This window comes from Hypanus sabinus, chromosome 5 (genome assembly GCF_030144855.1).
Source record: "Hypanus sabinus isolate sHypSab1 chromosome 5, sHypSab1.hap1, whole genome shotgun sequence".
Classification (NCBI taxonomy): Eukaryota; Metazoa; Chordata; class Chondrichthyes; order Myliobatiformes; family Dasyatidae; genus Hypanus; species Hypanus sabinus.
In genome coordinates this window covers 174,837,463-174,854,892 of record NC_082710.1, presented here as the reverse complement: position 1 = coordinate 174,854,892, position 17,430 = coordinate 174,837,463, and the positions used below count along the sequence as shown (strand labels likewise).

Below are 17,430 nucleotides of genomic sequence, written 5' to 3'. Positions count from 1 at the left end.
CATTTTAGACCACTTCAATAACATGTGAAACGATCGATATTGATCGTCTCCGGTCTCTCTGATTACCATATCTGCCGGGGATCCAGCTGGGACTAAGGGGCCTCCTATTTGCTGGCGGTGCAGTTTTATATTTTTAATCTTTTTTTTTGCGGTCTTTTTTCCTACTTGCAGTTGAGTGTTCAAAGCCTTTGTCTTACCTCCGGAACTCTTTGGTTTGTTAGCAGGATCAGTGCTAGCCGATCGACTGCTCACATTTCCCGCTTTTCCCGTCTAGGATTTCAGTTTCAGTTAAGATGGCACAAAGCTCTATTCACACTATGAGCGCTCACTGGTGTGTTTCCACTGTCTTTCCACAAGTCTGAGTTCAGTCACAGAATAAATTGGGAGTTCTGAGACTCTGCTCGACAACGGATTACTCTCTTATTTACACCCCAGGCATACGTGACAAAAAGCACTTAATCTGAAAAAGAGGCAACTTCAACTACAACTCGGTAGAATAGCAAAGTTGCACTATATGTCCTTGAGTAGTTATACATTTTCTTAAGTGTTAGTTCTCAGGACAGTGTATCAGGCTTTCCCAAGCACAGACATGTGATAATGCTCAGAACAAGGAAGCACAGACTTAGTTATTTTGCCATCCTGTCTAGAAAGCACACTTCAGTCACACAGTGTACATCAGTAGCAGATAAGTGATTACAGACTTTGAATTCACATACTAGAAGATCATTAACCCCTTCATGTTCGTCACAATGTCTTACTATTTTTCTTCCTCAGGAGGGGTGGAAGAAATACAGGAGTAGGTGATAGGGAGAGGAGAAGGGCATGAAGTAAAGAGCCGGGAAGTAGATAAAGAGCAGGAGGAGAGAGAATCCGAGAGGAGAGGACAGAAGGCCATGGATTGAAGGGAAGAGGAGGAGCACCAGAGGGAGATACTGGGCAGGTAAAGAGATAATGTGAGAGAGGAAAATGGGAATGCGGAATGATGAAGGGGGAGGGCCACTATTGGAATTTTGAGAAATTAATGTTCATGCCATGAGGATGGAGGCTACCCAGATGGAATAAAATGTGTTGTTCCTCCAACTTATGAGTGGCCTAATCACAACAGCAGAGGAGGCCATGGCTAGACGTGTCGGAATGGGAATGTGAAATGGAATTAAAATGGGTGGGTGGCCACTGGGAGATCCCACTGTTTATGGTGGCTGGGGCATTGTTGCTCGATGAAGCGGACTCCCAATCTATGTCGGGTCTCACCGATATACAGGAAGCCAGACCAGGAGCACCGGACACAGTAGGTGTCCCCAACAGGCTCACATGTGAAATGACGCCTCACCGGGAAGGACTGTTTGGGGTCCTGAATGGTAGTGAGGGAGGAGGTGTAGGGGCAGGTTCAGCTTGCAAGAATAACTGTTCGGAAGGAGAGCAGTGGGGAGGGAGGAATGGGCAAGAAGTTGGTAGGGAGTGATCCCTGCAGAAAGCAGAAAGTGAGGGGAGGGTGGCAAAGATGAGCTTAGAAGTGAGATCCTGTTGCAGATGGCGGATGTTACGGAGAATTATGGACACGGGCTGGTGGGGTGATAGGAGACCCTCTGGCATTCTCTCTCCCTACCTGCAATGGCTCTGCTCTACACGTTCTCTGACTTTCAATCGTCGGTTCTTTGCCTTTTTCGTGCCCTGTAAAGATTGGAAGGAAGATCACCCGGCTTCAGACTACAGAATCATGCCGTCTCCGATGCCGGCAGGCCCTGATGTCTCCAGACTGCGATCCCTGCTGCCAACCTCAACGGTTCTGACGATCCCGAGTAGATTCAGAACCGGGGCTCCACCGTGGTCAGTGTGGGTTCCAAGGACCTTGGACACTTTCAAAGTGCCGATTGTGCAACCCCCAACCCCAACTCCAGCCGGGACACTGATCGACAGCACCTCCAGGCCGGGACTTTACCCACTGTCCCAGTCTCCCCTTCCCCCACCACCGCACTGCAGTCCTGTGTCCCTCAGATCCTACCGCCATCCTGAGAGACCCCATCTTCATCTCACCACACCTTCCCTCTCCTCAGACACTGTCAATCCCCTTGCACCCGCTGATCCCAGCCCTCATCCGTGCCGGGTCTCCACAATTCCCTCTGACTTTCCCCTCTCTCAGGAAGAACCTTCTGAGGTCAGTAAGGGCCTCTCCTTTGTAACCCTGAGCGCACACCTCAGTGAGTTCCTCGCCCACCCTGACGCAGAACCCTTTTTCCACCGCATCCGTCTCCGTGCCTGCTTCTTTGGCAAGGACTCCCCACCCCGCACCAATGACCCCATCTCCCGTCTTCAACCCTCATCCTCTTCCTGGACGTCCCAGTCTAGTCTCCTGCCAGCTCTGGATCTTTTCATTGCTGACAGCTGATGAGACATCAACCGTCTCGACTCCCCTCTCCAATCTTAATCTCACTCCTGCCCAACGCACAGCTCTCCACTCTCACCGTACTAATCCTAACCTCGCCATCTAACCCGCAGATGAGGGTGGGGGTGCTGTAGTAGTCTGGCGGACTGACCTCTACCTTGTTAAGGAAAGGCGACAATTCTCAGACACCTCCTCTTACATACCCCTCGAACAGGACCCTGCTAAGGAGCACCAGGCTACTGTCTTTCACAACATCAGTAATCTTATTAACTCTAGGGATTGCCACCAACCTCATAGTTCCTTCACCCCACATCTCCCCTTTCTACCTCCTACCCAAGGAACAAAAACCTGCTTCTTCCTGCCTCACCAAACTTATATTTTCATACCATGCCTCAGATTTATCCCACCTGCTTCAGACCCTTCCTGTCTACATCCTGGTCTATTTCTGACACTTTCCTCCCCTTTCTTGATCTTTCTGTCTCCATCTCTGGACTCAGCTCAGCTCATCTACTGAAATTGTTTGTAAACCCACTGAGTCTCACAGCAACCTGGACTATACCTCTTCCCACCCTGTGACTTGTAAAAAGGCCATCCCCTCTCTCTCAATTCCTCCATCTCCGCTGCATCTGCTCTAAGGATGAGGCTTTCCATTCCAAAACAAAGGAGATGTCCTCCTTTTTCAGAGAAGGGGATTCGCTTCCTCCACCACCAACTCTACCCTCACCCGCCTCTTTTCCATTTCACGCACATCTGCTGTCACCCTATTCTCCTGCCACTTAACAGAGACAGAGTTTCTCTTGTCCTCACCTACCACCCCACCAGCCTCTGCATCCAGCACATAATTCTCCGTAACTTCTGCCATCTGCAACGGGATCCCACCACCAAGCACACCTTTCCCTCCCACTTTCTCTCCTCGCAGGGATCACTCCCTACGTAACTCACTTGTCCATTCGTCCCTCCCCACTGATCTCCCTCATGATTGCAGTCTTCCGGTTAAGATGCCGAGGGTGAAAACTGACAAGAGACGCTCCTTCAGTCATCAACACGAGAAATTCTGCATGTGTTGGAAATCCAAAGCAACACACACAGACACAAAATGCTGGAGGACCTCGGCGGGTCAGGCAGCATATATGCAAACGGTCAGGCCGAGGGCCGAGACCCTTCTTCAGACCTGAGAAAGAAAGAGGAAAAGGCCAGAATAAAGAAAAGTGGGGAGAAGGAAAGGAGGATAGCCAGCCGGTGAAGCCAGGTATTTAACATGGGTAAAGGGCTGGAGAGGGAGGAATCTGACAGGTGAGGGGATTGCACTGTAGCAGAAAAGGAAGGAGGAGTGGACCTGGGGAAGTTACAGGCAGCTGGGAAGTGTAAAGGGCCAGGGGAGGGAAAGGAAGAGCTGGGGGGGGGTGTGGGGGGGGATACCCTGATTGGAAACCCTAAGGTTTTTCTCCTCCATTCTGAGGGAGGCCTCATCATATCACATGAGGAGGTCATGGACTGACCAGTCGAGCATTAATGGGAATCAGAATTATACTGTGTGGCCAGTGGGAGGCTCCATTTTTGGCGGATGGACTGGAGGTGTTTGATGAAATGGTCCCCCACATTAAATGTTAAATGTTGTGACAGTCCCTGTTACCCCACTCCCCCCCGTCAGTAGGTTCCAGATTACAACCACAGATGAAGTTCTTCCTCGCTAACCCTTGCACCTCAATGAATGAATGAATGATCTTTATTGTCATTATACATAGATACAATGAAACTCTGTTTGGTTTCCTCTCAGGTAATTAAATAAAACGGTAGATAAAACAAGACAGTAATAGAAAAACAGTATTAAATAGAAAATAAGTTAATAAGATACAGAAAATAAGTTATAGGAGCACCAGAATGTAACAGTAATGCACAAAGTGCCGTTAGTACGAGTATTTGAATCCTTGTGTGCGCTCACAGTTTCAGTCATTGTTCTGTGGGAGTGGTGTGATAGCTTCTGGGGTAGAAGCTGTTCCCCAGTCTATTTGTTCACATCTCTGGGGTAGAAGCTGTTCCTCTGTCTATTTGTTCACATCTCTGGGGTAGAAGCTGTTCCTCTGTCTATTTGTTCACATCTCTGGGGTAGAAGCTGTTCCTCCGTCTATTTGTTCACATCTCTGGGGTAGAAGCTGTTCCTCCGTCTATTTGTTCACATCTCTGGGGTAGAAGCTGTTCCTCCGTCTATTTGTTCACATCTCTGGGGTAGAAGCTGTTCCTCCGTCTATTTGTTCACATCTCTGGGGTAGAAGCTGTTCCTCTGTCTATTTGTTCACATCTCTGGGGTAGAAGCTGTTCCTCCGTCTATTTGTTCACATCTCTGGGGTAGAAGCTGTTCCTCTGTCTATTTGTTCTGGTTTTTAGAGTCCTGAACCTTTTGCTGGACGGCAGCAGGTCAAACAGGGAGTGGCCGGGGTGAGTGGTGTCTCCTGATTACTTTCCTCCTGAGTCTGCTGGAATAGATGGTGTCCAGTCCTCAGGCCCCCTGGTTTGAGCTCGCCCGGCCATGGGGTAAAAGTTCTTGTTTTCAGCCCACCCGGGGCCTCTCTCTCCCATTTACGCTCACCCTTCTCCTCCACTAAGAAAACTTATCTAACCCTCTGGATTTCTCTCGAGTGTCAAGAATGGAGGCAAAACTTGAAAACTGCTGAGAAACACTTATAGAAGAGGTTTTTGGAATCTTTTCCGCAGAAGAGAAAATTCAAATACATCCATTTTTATGATGGGGGTTAGCTTAAAGGAGATTTTTTTTACACACACGTTGATGTTTGCTGCCGGAACAGGTTTGCAGGTATGGTGGTGGAAGCGGATACGGTGCAGCTTAAGAGGGTTTTAAACTAGAACATGCGGGATATGAAGGGATACGGACCGTGCGCAGACAGAAGGAGTTTCATTTAATTTAGCTGAACAGGCATTTTGGGCCAAAAGATCTGCTCGTGTGCTGTTCTGTGCTCAGTCTCCCTTCATAAGTGAAAAGCTGACACCCCTGTAACATGCTGACTAATCACCCCTTCACCCTTTCCAGTGCGGGGCAGGGGAAGGGGTCGCCTGTTCATTTACCCTGTGAGCCTCAGGCAGCTCCCTGTATTTCCTCAATGAAAACACTGCCACCGTGTGGTCGGGTTCGGTAACGGGCAGTCGCTGCAAAACCAATCGTGGCGCAGATTTCCTTTTTTGGAAAAGATGCAGATTAAGGTCTGGAAATTGTCACCAGTGAACTACAGCAGCTAATCAACTAATCTAGATTTGTAGTCTTTGTGGTAACGGTACTCTAGGGGGATGGTGTGTAAAAGTAGGAAGTAGGTATTTAAAATATTTGTTTGCCTTAACTCTGAGGGGTATGGCATAGGCCTGGATGTGGCTGGCGGAGTGTGGAAAGCATACTTACCTGGCAGGGGAGAGACCGTGATCATGAAGGCGGTTCTCCCAGGACGAGGCTATCCCATTGCACTTCGGGTGTGCTGACGCCTGCGATGTCCCCAAATGCGGGATACTCGACTGCAAAATTTGTGGTAGTGGGGGACTGCGTTCGCGCTCTCCCCTGATTTTCGATGTAAAAACAGAATTAGAAATTTTCTTGCCCGGTGCTTCGTTATGTTTTATTATAGACTTCCTTAGTTTGTGTCGGAACGGAGTTAACAAAAGTTGAGAGCGTTCGTATTAGGACACAGCTATCTCAAATGTCATTAGAACAGCCGGAGGAGGCGATGAAGTCGCGCTCATGCAGTGGTGGAGTCTGATGTTGAGCGGCTTCAAACCTTCTCCGCCCTCTTCGACGACAGTGGGGAATTGCGTGGCTGCAGAGCAGAGCGATGAAAAGGAAGGTGGATTAGACCTCCGCTGAGACTCGCTGGGCAGGAATCAACAACGCTACGTACACAACTTTGGAAGAACCCAGCAGGTCAGGCACCGTCCGTGAGAAAAGCGTAGCCAACGTTTAAGGCCAAGACCCTTCGTCAGGGTCAAGATAAAGGGGGACGGGATAAGCATGAAAGAACTGTAGAGATAAAGGAGCAGAAAGTTGAAAGGGGAGAGAGGCAGAGAGGGACCTGGGATAGGGGGAGGGGGATGGAATTACCTGAAATTGGAGAATTCAATGTTCATACCTCCAGGCTGGAGTCTACCCAGTCAGTAGATGAGGTGTTGCTCCTCCAACCTGAGTTTAGCCTCATCATGGCAGTAGAGGAGGCCCTGTACGGACATATCTAGATGGGAATGAGAGACAGAGTTGAAGTGGGTGGCAACCGGGATATCCTGTCTATTGTGACGGACGGAGCGGAGGTGTTCGACGAAGCTGTCCCCCAATCTGTGTCGGGTCTCGCCGATGTAGAGGCAGCCGCACCGGGAGCACCGGATGCAATAGACAACTCCAGCAGACTCGCAGGTGAAGTGTTGCCTCACCTGGAAGGACTGTCTGGGGCCCCGAATGGTGGTAAGGGGGGAGGTGTGGGGACAGGTGTAGCATTTGTGAATGATCCCTGCGAAAAGCTGAGAGGGGTAGATGTGCTGGGTGGTGGGGTCCTGTTGAAGGTGGCGGAAGTTGCGGAGGATAATGTGTTGGATCCGGAGGCTGGTGGGGTGGTAGGTGAGGACAAGGGGAACACGGTCCCTGTTGTGGTGACGGGAGGATGGGTTAAGGGCTGAAGTGCGGGAAGTGGAGGAGATGCGGGTGAGGGCATCTTTGTTGACGCCAGAAGGGAAAACATGATCTTGAAAAAAAGAGGACATTTGAGTAGTCCTGGAACGGAAAGCCTCATCCTGGGAGCAGATGCGGCGGAGACGGAGGAACTGGGAATAGGGAATGGCATTTTTGCATCGGGCAGGGTGGGAAGAGGTATAGTCAAGATAGTTATGGGAGTCAGTGGGTTTGTAGAAGATGTCAGTGGATAGTCTGTCTCCAGAGAAGGAGACCGAGAGATCAAGAAAATGGAGGGAATGGACCAAGTGAATTTAAGGGCTGGGTTAGAAGCAAAGTTGATGAAATTGACGAGCTCAGCATGGGTGCAGGAAGCAACACCAATGTAGTTGTCGATGTAGCGGAGGAAAAGTTGGGGAGTGGTGCCAATATAGATTTGGAGCATAGACTGTTCCACATAACCCACAAAGAGGCAGACATAGCTGGGGTCCATGTGAGTGCCCGTGGTTACGCCCTTGATCTGGAGAAATTGGGAAGAACCAAAGGAGAAGTTATTGAGAGTTAGAACAAGCTCCGTCAACCGGAGAAGTGTGGTGGTGCTGGGGAACTGGTGGGGTCTGTTATTCAAAAAGTAGCGGAGGGCTTTGAGGCCTTCTTGATGGGGAATGGAGGTGTATAAGGATTGAACATCCATGGTAAAAATGAAGTGGTCGGGACCAGGGAATTGGAAGTTATTGAAGAGGTGAAGGGCATGGGATGTATCCTGGATGTAGGTGGGAGAATCTGAACTATGGGGGATAAAATGGAGTCCAAGTAGGCAGACACAAGATCGGTGGGGCAGAACTGAAAATTTACTAGGTTGCCTTTGTAATCTGCAAAGGACGGATTAGTAAATTTCATGGATTTACAACTTCCTGAGATTAGTGTTTTTTTTGCTCAGTTGTTCCTTGCTTCCCCAGTTTTACAGTCTAGCAAAAGTTTATTTTGTTCAGAAATGACTCGAGGGTGCTTTCAACGCTTCCTTTCAAAAAAAAAATCCCTCATCTTCAGGGATTTGCTCGAGTGTGCTTGGTGATCCAGTGTTACTGAAGAAATCATTCCAATGCCTTGACGGCCTTGTACGGTGGCTGAGTGGTGGGGTGACAATTTCGTGTGAACATCCGAATTTAACAGGTGTCGATCGTTTCTACTTTTCTCTTTTTTAGTAATGCCACCAACATCGCGGATATTACCCCAGTATCTCTTCAGTAACAAACAGGAGAGAATTCCTATCCTCAGGAATACTTCCATTCCATTAAACCTCCTGTAAGCAACTGCCCTGGGTGTCAGTGTCCTCGAGAGAAATGGCGTCTTGTATACACGTACTGTGAACACAAATTAGGAGGAACTTCCTTAGTCAAAGTGTGAATCTGCCGAGGCCCCAAGTCATTGGATATATTTAGGAGATTGGTACTTCCTTCATTAGTGAGGGTATCAAAGAGGGAGAGAAAGAGAGAGAGAGAGGGAGAGAGAGAGAGAGAGAGAGAGAGGGGGGGGGAGAGAGAGAGAGGGAGACAGAGAGAGAGAGGGGGAGAGAGAGAGAGAGGGGGAGAGAGAGAGAGGGGGAGAGAGAGAGAGGGGGAGAGAGAGAGAGGGGGAGAGAGAGAGGGGGGGAGAGAGAGAGGGGGGGAGAGAGAGAGGGGGGGAGAGAGAGAGAGGGGGAGAGAGAGAGAGGGGGAGAGAGAGAGAGAGGGGGAGAGAGAGAGGGGGAGAGAGAGAGAGGGGGGAGAGAGAGAGAGGGGGAGAGAGAGAGAGGGGGAGAGAGAGAGAGAGGGGGAGAGAGAGAGAGAGAGAGAGAGAGAGAGAGAGAGAGAGAGAGAGAGAGAGAGAGAGAGTTATCGACGGGGTGAGATTTCAGTCAAGGAGTCTATGTACAGCCTACAGAAATCCCTGCAAGGCTTGAAATGATTAGTACGTAAAAATTCTTTGTAAACTCAACTCAGAAAATGCACACACATTCACTCATAATCATACACGTCCCCCCCCCCCCATCTACCTGTCCAGACCCACACTCCTCACCACAGAGCCGACTGCAACAACCAGTCCTCATTCCCAGCATGTGGGTGTGGAATCCTCCCCCAAGGCAGCTAATTATACTTTGTCGGGGGGCAATGTTGGAGCTGCTGGCCAAGGCCAACATCACTGGATCTGTCCACGTTGAGGGTTAGTCACCTTCCTGAAGGACCACAGGCCTTCTGGTAAAGTAATGCCACACGGAACCTGTGAGAGTGGGGAAGTGTTAACAACCAGATCCAGAAACAAGGAACAGTGTGATGGGATCTGGGAGGAAGATATCCCTGGGAAAGGGAGCTTGGGGAAGGGTCACCCGATTATATGCAGCAGTATTTTAACACCCATAAATTGGGGAGTTTCAATATTTGAAATCAAAAGAAAAACATTCCTTCCCAGCTACGCTGGTATTTAAATAAAATTACAAACAATTGAAAAATTAAACAATTTATTCGAAGCATATATAACAACATATTTAATACTGTACAAAATTTACATTCCAAAAGTGGTGACATTAAAAAAATACCCCCGATACAGAGAACCCGATCAAAGGAATTGAATAGTCCAGTTACCAGTGTTTACAATTAGAACATCACAGCCAGACTCAGGACATTGACATGACCCAGTGGTGTTACAGTGGAGACTATTCCCAAGAGCCAACATCAGCATCAGACCCACTGAAGTGTCCAGAGAGCTCAAACCGAGCAAGCCCCATACTGTCACATTTACAGTCCTTTAATCCACCTCCTCAATAGTTGGTCCAGAGGAACTGGCATTCCCAGCCTGTGCCCTGCATGATTCCCCTGCGCCTGCTCCTTGGTACAGTTTGGCAATGATGGGGTTGCAGACTTTTTCCAGCTCTTTCTGCTTGTGCTCAAACTCTTCCTTCTCTGCCATCTGATTCTTCTCCAGCCATGATATTGCCTCGTTGCACAGGTCAATAACTTTCCTCTTGTCTTCTGCACTGATCTTTCCAGCCATCTTCTCATCCTCCACAGAGCCCTTCAAGTTGAAGGCATAGGACTCCAGGGAGTTCTTGGCTGCAATCTTCTGCCGCTGCATTTCATCCTCATTCTTGTACATCTCGGCCTCCTGCACCATCCTGTCAATTTCCTCCTTACTCAGCCTGCCCTTGTCGTTGGTGATGGTGATCTTGTTTGTTTTCCCAGTGCTCTTGTCGACAGCAGAGACATTGAGGATGCCATTGGCGTCAATATCGAAGGTCACCTCAATCTGGGGTACGCCACGAGGAGCGGGAGGGATGCCACTCAACTCAAACTTGCCCAGAAGGTTGTTGTCCTTGGTCATGGCTCTCTCGCCTTCATACACCTGAATAAGGACACCAGGCTGGTTATCGGAGTAGGTGCTGAAGATCTGGGTCTGCTTGGTGGGGATGGTGGTGTTCCGCTTGATAAGGGTGGTCATGACTCCACCTGCCGTCTCCAGCCCCAACGACAGAGCAGCAACATCCAGGAGTAGCAGATCCTGAACATTCTCCGACTTGTCCCCCATCAGAATGGCCGCCTGGACAGCTGCCCCATAGGCCACGGCCTCATCGGGGTTGATGCTCTTGTTCAGCTCCCTACCGTTGAAGAAGTCTTGCAGCAGCTTCTGGATCTTGGGGATGCGGGTGGAGCCTCCGACCAGGACAATCTCATGGATCTGGGATTTGTCCAGCTTGGCATCCCTCAGGGCTTTCTCCACTGGCTCCAGAGTGCCCCTGAACAGGTCAGAGTTCAGCTCCTCAAACCGAGCCCTGGTGATTGAGGTGTAGAAATCAACACCCTCAAACAGAGAGTCAATCTCAATACTGGCTTGGGTGCTGGAAGACAGGGTTCTCTTTGCTCTCTCGCAGGCCGTCCGCAGCCTCCTCACCGCTCTCTTGTTCTGGCTGATGTCCTTCTTGTATTTCCGCTTGAACTCCTCAATGAAGTGATTGACCATGCGGTTGTCAAAGTCCTCTCCTCCCAGGTGGGTATCACCGGCTGTCGATTTCACTTCAAAGATCCCGTCATCAATGGAGAGAATGGAGACGTCGAAGGTGCCACCACCCAGGTCAAAGATGAGGACATTACGCTCCCCTTTGCCTTTCTTGTCCAGGCCATAGGCAATGGCAGCTGCTGTCGGTTCATTGATGACACGCAGGACATTGAGACCCGCTATCACACCAGCATCTTTGGTTGCCTGGCGCTGGGAGTCATTGAAATAGGCAGGAACGGTAACGACAGCGTTGGTGACAATGTAGCCGAGGTAAGCCTCAGCAATCTCCTTCATCTTGGTCAGCACCATGGAGGAGATTTCCTCTGGGTAAAAGGTCTTGTTCTCCCCCTTGTACTCCACCTTCACCTTGGGCTTCCCTCCGTCACTCACCACCTGGAAGGGCCAGTGCTTCATGTCAGACTGCACCGTCGGGTCATCAAACCTCCTCCCGATGAGCCGCTTGGCATCAAAGATGGTGTTGGCGGGGTTCATTGCCACTTGGTTCTTGGCCGCATCGCCGATGAGCCTCTCGGTGTCGTTGAAGGCCACATAGCTGGGGGTGGTGCGGTTGCCCTGGTCATTGGCGATGATCTCCACCTTGCCATGCTGGAAGACCCCCACACAGGAGTAGGTGGTGCCCAGATCGATCCCGATGGCTGTCCCCTTGGATGCAGGCATCTGTGTTTCTGATGAAAGCTCCGACGTTCCTTATTGAAATACCAGAAGGACTTCCTTGCTTCTCCAAGCCGATCGTTACTGCATGGCTTGCTGCTCCGTCCCTTAATATAGTCCCAGCGCGGCTATGTGGGCGGTGCTTCGTTCTTGAGGGACGTCTAGGTAAACCAATGAAAACGCGGGCGAGTGACTCACCGCCGAAGGTTGGAGAAGGTTCCGAGGCGGCGGCCAATGACAGCGCTGCTAGTCCGAGACTTGCCGGGGCTTCGCGAAAATTCTGGAAATAGCGAGGAAGATCTGGGGCAGTCAGGGAGGTTCCGGCAGAAACAGAGTCATTCAGGAACCCTTTGAAACACTTGTTAAACTGTACGAAACAAGCAATATTGCACCTCTTCCAAAAGTTCCCTCCACGCAAGAAAAAGTCTCAAGCACCTTCTGGGGAGGGAATTCTCCGGCCTTAAGGGACGAAGCGAGAAAACAAGGAACGACAGCTCTGGGTAATACCTGCAGGACCAAATTAGCAACAGAACAAACACTTAAAAGAGAAAGTCAGAGTTTGTGACATTTAATTTTGACAAAAGGAATTTGCCGGTGATGGCCCTGTTCTGGGCGGGACATGGAGTTTAAAAAAGAATTTTTAGGCTGACAGAAGTAATGAAATTTGCGCGAGTTCTTTTGTTTCGGTATAAATATACAGGTACACTCACAGACGTACACTCAATGGGCACTTTACTAGGTACAGGACAGTTGTGTGTCTGCTGGTTAATGTAAATGACTGATTAGCCAATCATGTGGCAGCAGCTCAATGCATAAAAGCATTCAGACATTGTTGAGTTGTTGTCCAGACCAAACATTGGAATGGGGAAGAAATGTGACTTTTTAGGTGACTTTTACTGTGGAATGACTGTTGGTGCCAGACAGGGTGGTTTGAGTATCTCAAAATCTACTGATCTCTCGGATTTTTGTTCACAACATTCACTAAAGCTTACAGAGAATGGTGTGTAAAACAAAACCATGCAGCGAGTGAAAATGCCTTGTTATTGAGAAGGTCAGAGAAGAATGGCCTGTCTGGTTCTGGATGACAGGAAGGTGACAGTAACTGAAGAATCCACGTGGTACCACACTGGTGTGCAGAAGAGCCTCTCTGAATGAACAACACATAGAACATTGAAATGGACGTGTTAGAGCACAGACGCACACTAAGACAGAATTTATTATGTGTGGGATGTACCGAATAACGTGGCCACTGAGTGTAAATCTCCCCCAGTGTGTGGGCGATTGATTCGTGTAAGTGTGTGTTTGTAGGTCAGTGCAGAATGATGGGGATTGGTTCATACAGAATGATGCCATGACTTTACTGTCCTTCCATACCCACAAACAGGTCAAAATCTTTCTCTTCCCACTAAGCCGTTAAATAAGAACTGACCACTGACCTCCAATTCACTCTGGGAGGCTGAATATTGAAATTCAGGACTGTTCCTCACAAAGCAAAATTGGTAAATTTCCACAAACACATCTACTATAAAGTCAGCTCTTTCTGTCAGTTCCCCGGGATGCTTTCCATCAGAGTCTGGGGACTTGTCTACTGTTTACTCGGCCTACCCATTTGCTCATCACTCTCTTCAGTGACAGTGATGGTCAGGGGTTCTCACCTCCCATTGCATTCATAACGTCTCTCCTTGACATGTTAGATGTGTCCTCAATACAAAGTCAGAATCTGGCACATATAGTGAAATCTGCTGTCTTTGAGGGAACAGTACGATGCAATACATGGTATTAGAGAAAATAAGAATATTTGTGCATATTAAACAGTTAAAATAAGATAAGTCATATAGAGGCACAAATTTTAAAAAAGAAAGAGGTAGTGTTCATGGCTTGTTGATCAGGACTGTGGGAATCACGGTGTTAAATATTGATGGTGACGATGAACAGTGTTCTGTCCAGGTGACCTCAGGCCGAGTGAAGAGTGAGTTCATTCGAAGTGGAATGGCTTAAACAATTGAAAAAGCTACACTGAACGCTTGTGAGTTTGGAACCTGCAGCTCTGAGAAATATAATGCAGAGAATGGTGTTAGCTGTGTGGATTGTCACGGATGCAAGAGTTGCTGGGGAATTTGCAAGTGGGAAGAAGTGGAGTAATATTTAGAAACTTGTCTTTTAAAATGTCATTTAGCAAACAAATTCCATATGAATGGTGTACAAAAGCCTCGGTGACAAAATCCTCCATTACCCCGCTACAGGCCCTACGTGCGTTTTGTGCGGATGAACGAGAGCGAAAATGATCAAACTCAGAGGAGATCAAGTTCTTATTGACAGCATTTTGCTGGCAGTTAAAATGAATACCTCCGTGCATTCAGTCCAACACATCGATGAACAAATGGAAAAGTGTGTCCAAACGCCGGACAGCTGGAGAGGCAAAAATTATGTGTTTGCATTTCTTTATGTTATCAAAGTTCAAAGTAAGATTTATTGTCAGAGTACATACATCTGACCACGTACAACCCTGAAATTCTCATCCTGTGGGTATACTCCGCAAATCTATAGAACAGTAACTGTAAACATCCAGAACTATAAACAGTAAACAAGCCGTGCAAATATAAATAAATAACAAACATGAAATAACAATATAACTGAGTCCTTAAATGAGGGTAGCTGTCTCCTTTTGTTCAAGAGCCTAATGGTTGGGGGGTAGTAACTGTTCGGGAACCTGGTGGTGGTGAGTCTGAGAACTGAGGCATTTGTATCTCCACCTGATGGCAGCAGCAAGAGAAGAGCCTGGCCTGCGTGGTTTCTGGGTGTTTTCTCAATCTTCAACTAAAAGATGCACATGTAAAGGAATTGCAGACTCCTCTGGGAATGAAGCTCTTGCTTTCAGACCATTGAATAAAGTGAGATACTGTCTAGACGCGTTGCACTGCAGACAATCATAAATACGTACGAGGCATTGATTGTATATTCTGAGGATGATAAGATATATCACAAGATATATTGTCACAGAAATTTGATAAACAGTGAATAAATATAGCTTTAGTCGTCTTAAATGATGTCTCTAAAGAACAGGCTGCGCTGTTGAAGACTGCAAAGGAGTGTATTAATGCCAATTGATGAACTTCATTTTGCACGAGGCAAAATTAACGAGATAAGAAGGAAGTATCTGGGAGACAATGTGTCTTGGAGTGAGAAAGTTACATTTTTCTCAGCCAAATTTGTGACAGGAGCTACAAATTCTCTGGTGACCTTGATAAACCACCTCTGTGTTTATTGAGAAGAGAGGTTTCCTGAGGGTGAGGTACAATGGGCGGCTTTTGATTTTTCTGTACATGCGGGATGGGACCTCCATTTTGGCAAAGACCAGGTCAGTGCCTTGTGTGGAAAATACCCTGATTTCCTTGCTGTCATAGTGAAGCAGTACAACGACTTCAAATTTACTGTACAGGAAAAGATTAAATCCTAACCGATTACTAGCTCGTCTGAAATGGTGACATTTGCAACTCAAAATGAAGAGTTTTGTGACCTTGCAAAGCTGACGGACAATGGCAGAACCTTTCTTACAACTAGTGCTGCTCATGAAAGAGGTTTTAGCCTCATGAATCAAATCAAAAACAAGCTGAGGAACCGTTGAAGTGAGTGTCATTTGGATATGCCAATGGGAATTCTCTGCTGGAAGAGGATTTATTAGTCTGGACAAAGATGGGTAAATGCCAAAGACAGCAGGGAGAAAAGTGACTAAGCAACTTGAATATGTTCAATATCTTGTTCACATTTATGTCTCTTTTGTAATTCAGCTACCAATTTGGTGCTGTACGCAATGATTTCCAAATAAAACACTGATCTGCATACATTGTCAACCATTTTAGACCACTTCAATAACATGTGAAACGATCGATATTGATCGTCTCCGGTCTCTCTGATTACCATATCTGCCGGGGATCCAGCTGGGACTAAGGGGCCTCCTATTTGCTGGCGGTGCAGTTTTATATTTTTAATCTTTTTTTTTGCGGTCTTTTTTCCTACTTGCAGTTGAGTGTTCAAAGCCTTTGTCTTACCTCCGGAACTCTTTGGTTTGTTAGCAGGATCAGTGCTAGCCGATCGACTGCTCACATTTCCCGCTTTTCCCGTCTAGGATTTCAGTTTCAGTTAAGATGGCACAAAGCTTTATTCACACTATGAGCGCTCACTGGTGTGTTTCCACTGTCTTTCCACAAGTCTGAGTTCAGTCACAGAATAAATTGGGAGTTCTGAGACTCTGCTCGACAACGGATTACACTCTTATTTACACCCCAGGCGTACGTGACAAAAAGCACTTAATCTGAAAAAGAGGCAACTTCAACTACAACTCGGTAGAATAGCAAAGTTGCACTATATGTCCTTGAGTAGTTATACATTTTCTTAAGTGTTAGTTCTCAGGACAGTGTATCAGGCTTTCCCAAGCACAGACATGTGATAATGCTCAGAACAAGGAAGCACAGACTTAGTTATTTTGCCATCCTGTCTAGAAAGCACACTTCAGTCACACAGTGTACATCAGTAGCAGATAAGTGATTACAGACTTTGAATTCACATACTAGAAGATCATTAACCCCTTCATGTTCGTCACAATGTCTTACTATTTTTCTTCCTCAGGAGGGGTGGAAGAAATACAGGAGTAGGTGATAGGGAGAGGAGAAGGGCATGAAGTAAAGAGCCGGGAAGTAGATAAAGGGCAGGAGGAGAGAGAATCCGAGAGGAGAGGACAGAAGGCCATAGATTGAAGGGAAGAGGAGGAGCACCAGAGGGAGATACTGGGCAGGTAAAGAGATAATGTGAGAGAGGAAAATGGGAATGCGGAATGATGAAGGGGGAGGGCCACTATTGGAATTTTGAGAAATTAATGTTCATGCCATGAGGATGGAGGCTACCCAGATGGAATAAAATGTGTTGTTCCTCCAACTTATGAGTGGCCTCATCACAACAGCAGAGGAGGCCATGGATAGACGTGTCAGAATGGGAATGTGAAATGGAATTAAAATGGGTGGGTGGCCACTGGGAGATCCCACTGTTTATGGTGGTTGGGGCATTGTTGCTTGATGAAGCAGACTCCCAATCTATGTCGGGTCTCACCGATATACAGGAAGCCACACCAGGAGCACCAGACACAGTAGGTGTCCCCAACAGGCTCACATGTGAAATGACGCCTCACCGGGAAGGACTGTTTGGGGTCCTGAATGGTAGTGAGGGAGGAGGTGTAGGGGCAGGTGTGGCACTTGTTCAGCTTGCAAGAATAACTGTTCGGAAGGAGAGCAGTGGGGAGGGAGGAATGGGCAAGGAGTTGGTAGGGAGTGATCCCTGCAGAAAGCAGAAAGTGAGGGGAGGGGTGGCAAAGATGAGCTTAGAAGTGAGATCCTGTTGCAGATGGCGGATGTTACGGAGAATTATGTACACGGGCTGGTGGGGTGATAGGAGACCCTCTGGCATTCTCTCTCCCTACCTGCAATGGCTCTGCTCTACACGTTCTCTGACTTTCAATCGTCGGTTCCTCTCCTTTATCATGCCCTGTAAAGATTGGAAGGAAGATCACCCGGCTTCAGACTACAGAAACATGCCGTCTCCGATGCCGGCAGGCCCTGATGTCTCCAGACTGCGATCCCTGCTGCCAACCTCAACAGTTCTGACGATCCCGAGTAGATACAGAACCCGGGCTCCACCG

General features: G+C 47.9%; 1 protein-coding gene, 1 long non-coding RNA gene and 1 other non-coding gene across 3 annotated transcripts; 2 read left to right on the top strand and 1 right to left on the bottom strand.

Annotated features, from left to right (window-relative positions):
- The first annotated feature begins 5,784 nt into the window (after positions 1-5,784).
- LOC132394903 (U1 spliceosomal RNA) lies at positions 5,785-5,948 on the top strand. The gene has a single exon (XR_009512447.1). It is a non-coding gene; the product is annotated as a U1 spliceosomal RNA (small nuclear RNA).
- LOC132394624 (uncharacterized) lies at positions 5,801-15,592 on the top strand. Its single transcript, XR_009512390.1, has 2 exons — positions 5,801-6,305; positions 13,985-15,592. It is a non-coding gene; the product is annotated as an uncharacterized LOC132394624 (long non-coding RNA).
- LOC132394623 (heat shock cognate 71 kDa protein-like) lies at positions 9,521-11,827 on the bottom strand. Its single transcript, XM_059970968.1, has one exon. The coding sequence runs from the start codon at positions 11,745-11,747 to the stop codon at positions 9,825-9,827; it is 1,923 nt and encodes a 640-aa protein (XP_059826951.1). The 5' UTR covers positions 11,748-11,827; the 3' UTR covers positions 9,521-9,824.
- Positions 15,593-17,430: the final 1,838 nt, after the last annotated feature.